The sequence below is a fragment of the Oncorhynchus clarkii genome, chromosome 1 (genome assembly GCF_045791955.1).
Source record: "Oncorhynchus clarkii lewisi isolate Uvic-CL-2024 chromosome 1, UVic_Ocla_1.0, whole genome shotgun sequence".
Taxonomy (NCBI): Eukaryota; Metazoa; Chordata; class Actinopteri; order Salmoniformes; family Salmonidae; genus Oncorhynchus; species Oncorhynchus clarkii.
This window is the reverse complement of record NC_092147.1, coordinates 87,426,928-87,436,901: the sequence shown is the minus strand read 5'-3', so window position 1 is coordinate 87,436,901 and position 9,974 is coordinate 87,426,928. Positions and strand designations below refer to the sequence as shown.

The window sequence follows — 9,974 nt, the reverse complement described above, 5'->3', positions numbered from 1 at the left end:
CAAAAAGTATTTGTGATGACGTTGAATCAATGTTGTTTCCACGTCATTTCAACAACCCAAAAAGTATTTATGATGACGTTGAATCAATGTTGTTTCCACGTCATTTCAACAACCTAAAAAGTATTTGTGATGACGTTGAATCAATGTTGTTTCCACGTCATTTCAACAACCCAAAAAGTATTTATGATGACGTTGAATCAATGTTGTTTCCACGTCATTTCAACAACCTAAAAAGTATTTGTGATGACGTTGAATCAATGTTGTTTCCACGTCATTTCAACAACCCAAAAAGTATTTGTGATGACGTTGAATCAATGTTGTTTCCACGTCATTTCAACAACCCAAAAAGTATTTGTGATGACGTTGAATCAATGTGGAAAACTGATTGGATTTGTAAAAAGTCACCAACAAAAGGATCTTTTTTTCACCCAATGTTTAACCTAAATCCAATGACATGGTGGGATTCTTTGTTGATTTCACGTTGAATTCACGTTGATTTCACGTTGAATTCACGTTAATTGCCAACTCAACCAAATTTAAATCAAAACTAGATTTTGAACTGATGTCTGTGCCCAGCTGGTATGCTACCATAGAAAAACATGGCTGCTGTACATTCATAACACCATTCAGTCTTCCTATTCTTCACAACAATCAACCGCTGATCGATAACCGCTAGCTAACGGAACAGTCTGTAAACTTCAAGAGGTACCGGTTACAGTTTCGGGTCAACTGTTTTTTATTTTGGGCAAAACATTTCACTTCGGTGTTCCCTAATGAATACGACCCTGGTTTAAGTGTGGAAGAGAATCCACCATTTGCATATACAGTAATAATCTGGTCTGTGATAGCGAGGTTTGACTGAATGGTTGTTTAGGCTGGCCATCGCTGGGTGTGCTTTCACTATGGGGTTTTTCTTCATTTACAAGTCAGAGTCCAGTTAAGCAAACTCCTTAAAAGGATAGTTCACTCCAAGATAAACATCCTAGCAAATTTTTCAAGCCTAGAAACACCACCTGAGTCCATATTCCACACCACGTGTTGTGTTGTCTAGACTCTGCTGTGAGCCATTGGAGAAACCTACAGTTCTCATCTAGAACCCAAAGGAATCGGAAAGATTGGCACCTCTAATTCCAGTTTATTAGCTCCACACAGAACAGTTGAGGTATAAAACACATCGGATAAACTTGGACTTTGTGGTGAACTACCCCTTTAAACGAACCAATCATTCATCACTGTTAAATATGCAATGTAAACGAAGCTCCAAATGAACGATACATTCTATTCACTACCACATAGCTCTATGTCAGTGCAATATCTATATCTACAGGAGGAGAATGGTTGCAATGAACTGAAACTGTGAGTGAGAACCACCATTAATACATTGCATACAGTTACAAGACATTTCAATCAAAAAGCTGCTACGGTACATCTTGCCGAGACTCCACAATATAATCCTCATTTCCCTTTCCAAATGGCACCCTATTCCCTACGTAGTGCAATAGTTTTGGCCAGAGCCCAATATAAGGCCCTGATCAAAGTAGTGCACTATATAGGGAATAGAATGCAATTTAGAATGCAAACTCTGTATGTAGGTCATTGAGTTAGGATGCCAATAACCATGACAACCAACCAACCAATAAAACCCAATTGAAGAACAGGGAGGGAGGGAAAAAATGGAAGCTCCCATAATACTGAGCTTGTCAACCCCACGAAATAACCCTCATTTACAGTGATGATGTTGTACGTGATAAATAGTGTTGATTCCTGAGAAACCTCCTGAGAATTGTAGGATTTCTCCACATGAAAGCAAATACTTTTGAGTGCTCTACGGCTGTGTCCCAAATAGCACTCTAGTGCCCAATAGTGCCCTATTACATTTGGAATAGGGCCCCCTCTCTCAGCAAAATCCCCATAGGATGCTTGGTAACCATGAGCAGGCGTTTATATTGTGAGATCCCTGACACACACAGAACTGAGGAAGAAAACAAAGGAATTCTTTCAGGAACAAAGACACACAGAGCTGCGTTGCATTGCAACCATTCAACCAACAATTAGGAAGGTCACAATAACGTCAGATCTTGGTTGAGACCTGACAAGATAAAGGGGAAAGTGACGGCAGAACCAAACCGGGATGGGCGAGGCCTTTCCAAAGCGCTAGGCCCACTGTTGCTGCAGTGTTGCATTGTGGGTATTGTAGTAACAGGTGTGCGTGTTCACCTGTATTGAGTTCTTGTTATGTCACACACTGGCATAGCAGCTGGGTTGGTTAACCTAGCTTGGTGATCTGTAGACCCCCTTCTATCCTCACTGTATCGATGGACGGCAAAGATTTCACTTTGTGAAAAAAGTCAAAGAGCGGATTTCCATCCACAAATATCCGGAAGCGCGTGTGTTCGCAGTGGATCTCCATCTGGAGAGAGAGAGAGGAGAGAGAGAGAGGGGGGGAGGGGGAGGGAGAGAGGAGAGAGAGAGAGAGAGGAGAGAGGAGAGAGAGAAAGAAAGAGAGAAAGAGAGAAAGAGAGAGAGAGAGGGGGAGAGAGGAGAGGTAGAGAGAGAGAGAGAGGAGAGGTAGAGAGAGAGAGGAGGTAGAGAGAGAGAGAGGAGGTAGAGAGAGAGAGAGAGGAGGTAGAGAGAGAGAGAGAGAGAGGAGGTAGAGAGAGAGAGAGAGAGAGGAGGTAGAGAGAGAGAGAGAGGAGGTAGAGAGAGAGAGAGAGGAGGTAGAGAGAGAGAGAGGAGGTAGAGAGAGAGAGAGAGAGAGAGAGAGAGGAGAGAGAGGAGAGAGAGGGGAGAGAGAGGAGAGGTAGAGAGAGAGGAGAGAGAGAGGAGAGAGAGAGGAGAGAGGGAGGAGGTAGAGAGAGAGGAGAGAGGAGGTAGAGAGAGAACAGAATAAAACACCCCATTTCTAAACAAAGTCACATTATGTGGCCATGTGGTTCTTTCTCCAAATAAAAGAGAGATTGTTAGTTTTGCATAACTTATCACATCTCTAAACCACATCCTCTGACAAATGTGTGACTGGAGCAACCTGCTTTACAATAAAACCACAACAAGGAACAATGTGTGTTCCTTATCACTGGGCTATATCTTTACATAACGTCTGTACTGAATCATATCACAGCAACTAAAGAGGAGTCAGAGAATGGTAGAGCGAGGGAGTGTATGAGATAGAGATAAGGGTGGAAGGCCAATTATCATGAAGTTAAGACCCTAGTTAACTGTGGTCCCATAGGACTCTGGTCAAACAAAGGAAGTCTACTAGAAAGGGGATGCGGTGCCATTTGGGACAAGTTGGAAAAGAACGTGAAGTGTTCTTGGTACCCTGAAGGCCTGGTCCAGTTAGGGTTATGGATTAAGGGTTAGGATTAGAGGTTAGGATTAGGGGTTAGGATTAGAGGTTAGGATTAGAGGTTAGGGTAGGGATTATAGGTTAGAGGTTAGGATTAGAGGTTAGGATTAGTGTTTGGATAAGTGTAACAGGTACCCTGAAGGGCTGGTCAGGTTAGGTGTTTGGATAAGTGTAACAGGTACCCTGAAGGGCTGGTCAGGTTAGGTGTTAGGATCAGTGTAACAGGTACCCTGAAGGGCTGGTCAGGTTAGGTGTTAGGATAAGTGTAACAGGTACCCTAAAGGGCTGGTCAGGTTAGGTGTTAGGATCAGTGTAACAGGTACCCTAAAGGGCTGGTCAGGTTAGGTGTTAGGATCAGTGTAACAGGTACCCTGAAGGGCTGGTCAGGTTAGGTGTTAGGATCAGTGTAACAGGTACCCTGAAGGGCTGGTCAGGTTAGGTGTTAGGATCAGTGTAACAGGTACCCTGAAGGGCTGGTCAGGTTAGGTGTTAGGATCAGTGTAACAGGTACCCTGAAGGGCTGGTCAGGTTAGGTGTTTGGATAAGTGTAACAGGTACCCTGAAGGGCTGGTCAGGTTAGGTGTTAGGATCATTGTAACAGGTACCCTAAAGGGCTGGTCAGGTTAGGTGTTTGGATAAGTGTAACAGGTACCCTGAAGGGCTGGTCAGGTTAGGTGTTAGGATAAGTGTAACAGGTACCCTAAAGGGCTGGTCAGGTTAGGTGTTAGGATCAGTGTAACAGGTACCCTGAAGGGCTGGTCAGGTTAGGTGTTAGGATCAGTGTAACAGGTACCCTGAAGGGCTGGTCAGGTTAGGTGTTAGGATCAGTGTAACAGGTACCCTGAAGGGCTGGTCAGGTGTTTGGATAAGTGTAACAGGTACCCTGAAGGGCTGGTCAGGTTAGGTGTTAGGATCAGTGTAACAGGTACCCTAAAGGGCTGGTCAGGTTAGGTGTTAGGATCAGTGTAACAGGTACCCTAAAGGGCTGGTCAGGTTAGGTGTTAGGATCAGTGTAACAGGTACCCTGAAGGGCTGGTCAGGTTAGGTGTTAGGATCAGTGTAACAGGTACCCTGAAGGGCTGGTCAGGTTAGGTGTTAGGATCAGTGTAACAGGTACCCTGAAGGGCTGGTCAGGTTAGGTGTTAGGATCAGTGTAACAGGTACCCTGAAGGGCTGGTCAGGTTAGGTGTTAGGATCAGTGTAACAGGTACCCTAAAGGGCTGGTCAGGGATGAAGGGGAAGTAGTCGATAGACTTCTCCTCCTCGCTCCATTTTCCCGAGACGCGGGAGTTACGCAGAAACTGGCGCTCAGCGAATCGAGCGCTGAGTTTCAGGGCCACATCCGGCTGTGGCTCCTCCTTCTCTGTGCCGCGGCCGCAAGTCAGGCTGACGTCAAAGCTGAGACGGAAAGAAACATAAAGAAAAAATAAATAGGTGTCTCTATGCTGGTTTAACAATATCCCTTTTTACCCTAGTTAACCTGTCCTTTAGTGGGAGCCCTAGTTAACCTGTCCTTTAGTGGGAGCCCTAGTTAACCTGTCCTTTAGTGGGAGCCCTAGTTAACCTGTCCTTTAGTGGGAGCCCTAGTTAACCTGTCCTTTAGTGGGAGCCCTAGTTAACCTGTCCTTTAGTGGGAGCCCTAGTTAACCTGTCCTTTAGTGGGAGCCCTAGTTAACCTGTCCTTTAGTGGGAGCCCTAGTTAACCTGTCCTTTAGTGGGAGCCCTAGGTAACCTGTCCTTTAGTGGGAGCCCTAGGTAACCTGTCCTTTAGTGGGAGCCCTAGTTAACCTGTCCTTTAGTGGGAGCCCTAGTTAACCTGTCCTTTAGTGGGAGCCCTAGTTAACCTGTCCTTTAGTGGGAGCCCTAGGATAACCTGTCCCTTAGTGGGAGCCCTAGGATAACCTGTCCCTTAGTGGGAGCCCTAGGTAACCTGTCCCTTAGTGGGAGCCATAGGTAACCTGTCCCTTAGTGGGAGCCATAGGATAACCTGTCCCTTAGTGGGAGCCCTAGGATAACCTGTCCTTTAGTGGGAGCCCTAGGATAGCCTGTCCCTTAGTGGGAGCCCTAGGATAGCCTGTAGGGGACATAGTGGAAGGCCTATAGGGATGTGGTGCTGTAGTGGGGCATAGAGGAGGGCCTATAGGGACGTGGTGCTGTAGGTGACATAGTGGAGGGCCTATAGGGACGAAGTGCTGTAGGGGACATAGTGGAGGGCCTATAGGGACATAGTGGAGGGCCTATAGGGACGTGGTGCTGTAGGGGACATAGTGGAGGGCCTATAGGGACGTGGTGCTGTAGGGGACATAGTGGAGGGCCTATTGGGACGTGGTGCTGTAGGGGACATAGTGGAGGTCCTATAGGGACGTGGTGCTGTAGGGGACATAGTGGAGGGCCTATAGGGACAAAGAGGAGGGCCTATAGGGATGTGGTTCTGTAGGGGACATAATGGAGGGCCTATAGGGACAAAGAGGAGGGCCTATAGGGCCGTGGTGTCTGTAGGGGACATAGTGGAGGTCCTATAGGGACGTGGTGCTGTAGGGGACATAGTGGAGGGCCTATAGGGACGTGGCTCTGTAGGGGACATAGTGGAGGGCCTATAGGGACAAAGAGGAGGGCCTATAGGGACGTGGTTCTGTAGGGGACATAGTGGAGGGCCTATAGGGACAAAGAGGAGGGCCTATAGGGCAGTGGTGTCTGTAGGGGACATAGTGGAGGTCCTATAGGGACGTGGTGCTGTAGGGGACATAGTGGAGGTCCTATAGGGACGTGGTGCTGTAGGGGACATAGTGGAGGGCCTATAGGGACGTGGTGCTGTAGGGGACATAGTGGAGGGCCTATAGGGACATAGTGGAGGGCCTATAGGGACGTGGTGCTGTAGGGGACATAGTGGAGGGCCTATAGGGATGTGGTGCTGTAGGGGACATAGTGGAGGGCCTATAGGGACAAAGAGGAGGGCCTATAGGGCCGTGGTGTCTGTAGGAGAAACACCACATAACTGCTGTCATTATGTTCTGCATCTGGAGGAGCAGCATGTTGACATCTCCATGAACTTTAGAACAGGCATTTAAAACTGATGTCACTAAATGTGTTTTTAAACTGACCATTAGTTTCTATTGAGGCCTATAAAGGACACACCCTAAAATGTCTCAACATGCATCGTGTCCCAACTGGAACACTATCCCCTTTGTAGCACACTACGTTTGATGAGGGCCAATGTAGCCCTAGTGGCCTACATAGGGAATAGGGTGCTATTCGGGAGATAACCCAGCTCTGCCTCAGCCTGGCCTGACTGGAGGTGAACACCCTGCCTTGCATTATGGAAAAGCCATCCTTTTTCAACACACCCACACAGTTCTCCATTTCTCCTCTTCACCTCCCCAGGCTGTTTCGTTGCCTTCTGCCATGCTGCTAATAATAAACTATTATTTTGATCTTTTTCCTTTCTGAGCCTGTGTTCAATTCTGTCTTTTACAATGCATGTTCTCTCTCCTTATTAGGCTAGAATCACATTCTTCAGCAGACATAACATAGAAAACACAGCATTTCACCAATTAAACATGTAATACACAGGCCTACAACAATTCATTCTATAGGCTACAGTCTTACAGAATCAGAACTCCACCTAAAATGGAATGGGACTTAGAATCTAATGAAAAAGCACTATATGAAAGATAAGAAGTTGGTAATGACATTCAGATAAGCCAAGGTGCAGTTGAAAAATAGACCTAGTTAGCTCTAGTCCAGGGCGCCTTCTCTTCTTCAAGAATAAGTTGAAGGCTCAGCATCAGCAAGCTGCACGTAACGACATGGACCAGAGCTAAGACCTAATGAGTGGAGGTTATATCGCCCTGGACCAGAGCTAAGACCTAATGAGTGGAGGTTATATCGCCCTGGACCAGAGCTAAGACCTAATGAGTGGAGGTTATATCGCCCTGGAGCAGAGCTAAGACCTAACGAATGGAGGTTATATCTCCGGGACCAGAGCTAAGACCTAATGAGTGGAGGTTATATCTCCCTGGACCAGAGCTAAGACCTAATGAGTGGAGGTTATATCGCCCTGGACCAGAGCTAAGACCTAATGAGTGGAGGTTATATCGCCCTGGACCAGAGCTAAGACCTAACGAATGGAGGTTATATCTCCGGGACCAGAGCTAAGACCTAATGAGTGGAGGTTATATCTCCCTGGACCAGAGCTAAGACCTAATGAGTGTAGGTTATATCGCCCTGGACCAGAGCTAAGGCCTAATGAGTGGAGGTTATATCGCCCTGGACCAGAGCTAAGACCTAATGAGTGGAGGTTATATCTCCGGGACCAAATCTAAGACCTAATGAGTGGAGGTTATAGTCTTAGCCTACCTGTCTGGCTCCAGATCAACAATGCCCATGACAATGACCTTCTTCCCAGGCCTCATACCACCTCTGATGCGGCCGGTGAATGGCACCTTCTACGAATGAAAGACAACGTTTTATTTTAAATCATCTCATTTAAATCATCATCACAACACATAATGTAGACAAAGAAAAAGGTTGTAGCCTCCCCCATCCTCCAGGGTAGGAGATGTGGTAATTATTTTATTAACGGATTATTAACACAGGCCTATATATTGATTAACGTGGGTGTTTCAGGATGAATAGTCCCACCAGAAGCCGTGTAATGTCCTCCCTATCCGGCGAGATAAGCCCGGGGTTCCCGAACGAATCGTTGTGATGGTCATCTTCAGTATTCTTCAAAACCACCAGAGACAAAAGGGGAAGAAAAAAACAACGTATTGATCAGGTACAGCCTAAATGAAAGTAGCCTACTCAATGGGCGGAGTAGCCTAGCGTTTTAAAGGGCTGCTTATTGCTCTAGATGTCTTCTCTGCGGTTGAAAAAGCCGACGGCATGGTCCTCATGCCGCTCTTCAACAATGAAAAGGTGGGGAAACCCATGGCTGTCAACACATCTGTCATGTTGTAGACTAGAGCGCGTAAGACCTGTGAGAACGGTCGGTCATTACCAACAACTCGCACATAGACAGCCACATTGTACAGTGATAACGAGAAGTAATGCACCGCTGCTGTATCAAGGTGAGCACCACACAGATACATTTTATCATGCAGAATCATAGTGAATTTGTTCCGCGCCCACATCAGAGGTCGACTCCGGCTGTGTTTGGGAATGCACGGACAGCCTATTGCCATATTACTCCCCACAATCATAGAAACTTCATGATGACATAAATTATAGCTCTCCACAAATGACACGCTTACCCGTTTTACGTGCAGACACAGAAAACAACCAATTCCAAGCAAACCGCTGTTTTCCTGAAAATTGTAATACTCACTATTGCGTCCCTTTCCGTTGCCGACACCGCCATCTTGACTTGTACAGAATACCATAGGATGCTTATCAGAAGAGAGGCAGCCCGGACAGTCCTCCTCTCCTGGAATGTGTCAGCGTCGTGGCAGCAGTGACTCTGTCAACATATTTCTAGGTGTCCACACTCACACTCCACATGCAGCGGAGGTGAATCGTAAACAATACGTGGAATTACCTGCGGTATTCACATTTAGGACTAGGATACGTCTGGTGTAGCCTGGGTGAGGTGGTGTAGTAGGCTATGTCTGGGCTGTATTTATCCGCTGTAGAAATGGGTGGATAGTCTTTTTATTTTGCTGACGTATGCTTTACAATAGTAAGAGGGGCTTTGGTAATCCCCGTCTGTTCGTGAACGAGAACGAGCCAGGCTAATCAGATTTTACATTTCCGACAAAAGAACCTTCACCTAATTAAACTGTACCCCCATGAAGTGGGGGCACTTCTCTCATTCGATTCTAATCTTGAGTGGAGATATTTTGTATAGCTTCGTTCCTAGACTAATTAAAGAGGCCTGGTATGTAGTAGGAGCCTAGGATAGAAAATGTAACCATTTTGGGATGATAATGATAGTGAACAAAATGTGGCGCTAAAGAAACAAACGATTTGATATATAAATCTAGGCTATAAGAGTACAGCTACTTATGTTCTTGAAAATGTAACCTTTATTTAACTAGGCAAGCCAGTTGAAGAACACATTCTTATTTACAATTATGGCCTACCCCCGGCTAAACCCGGACGACGCTGGGTCAATTGTACGCCGCCCCATGGGACTCCCAATCACGGCCGGTTGTGATACAGCCTGGATTCAAACCAGGGTGTCTGTAGTGACGCCTCAAGCGCTGAGATGCAGTGCCTTAGACCGCTGCGCCGCTTCGCCACTTGATTCTAAATACTAAGTTCATTGAGAAATATCCTACTTTGTTGGACACCGTTTCCGCTCAATAAATATATAGAACATTATTTTCCTATGCAAATCAGGAGGGCATGTTTAAATTGTCAGAGGGCGTCCTTCTGTGGCAGTTCACGGTACTACAAATACAAATCCTCTACTCTAGGCCTGCTCTATTCTGCAGTTCCATCATCCAGAAACAAGGTCTCATTGGGGTTCTATATAGAACCTATTGGTTCTGTATAGAACGATTTCTTATAAGAGTGTAGCCAACATGTTGTAGACAGAGATTGGATGACAAGATGTTTTGTGGGTCTCAAGCCTTCTGTCTTCTCACCCTGTTAGTGACTTCCTCAGTCAGAGCAGCCTACATGATTG

The 9,974-nt window shown here is 46.2% G+C and overlaps 1 protein-coding gene across 2 annotated transcripts; it reads right to left on the bottom strand.

Annotated features, from left to right (window-relative positions):
• Positions 1–341: 341 nt before the first annotated feature.
• LOC139418159 (galectin-related protein B-like) lies at positions 342–8,779 on the bottom strand. 2 transcript variants are annotated; one of them, XM_071167406.1, is made up of 5 exons: positions 8,673–8,779; positions 7,988–8,071; positions 7,703–7,791; positions 4,558–4,744; positions 342–2,410 (listed from the first exon to the last, which is right to left on the bottom strand). In XM_071167406.1, exons 1-5 carry the CDS (start codon positions 8,703–8,705, stop codon positions 2,267–2,269), a joined length of 537 nt encoding a protein of 178 aa, XP_071023507.1. In that variant the 5' UTR covers positions 8,706–8,779; the 3' UTR covers positions 342–2,266. The 2 variants fall into 2 exon arrangements, with proteins under 2 accessions (XP_071023507.1, XP_071023517.1); XM_071167416.1 differs by lacking the exon at positions 7,988–8,071 and having other exon boundaries at positions 727–2,410.
• Positions 8,780–9,974: the final 1,195 nt, after the last annotated feature.

What these genes read in the sequence shown, in the direction of transcription:
- LOC139418159 (XM_071167406.1), bottom strand. Translation starts at nt 8,705, where the DNA reads ATGGCGGTGTCGGCAACGGAAAGGGACGCAATA. An exon ending in AGGACATTACACGGCTTCTG is followed by an intron (nt 7,792 to 7,987) that starts GTGGGACTATTC and finishes TTTCATTCGTAG; the next exon opens with AAGGTGCCATTCACCGGCCG. An exon ending in GTTGATCTGGAGCCAGACAG is followed by an intron (nt 4,745 to 7,702) that starts GTAGGCTAAGAC and finishes TTTCCGTCTCAG; the next exon opens with CTTTGACGTCAGCCTGACTT.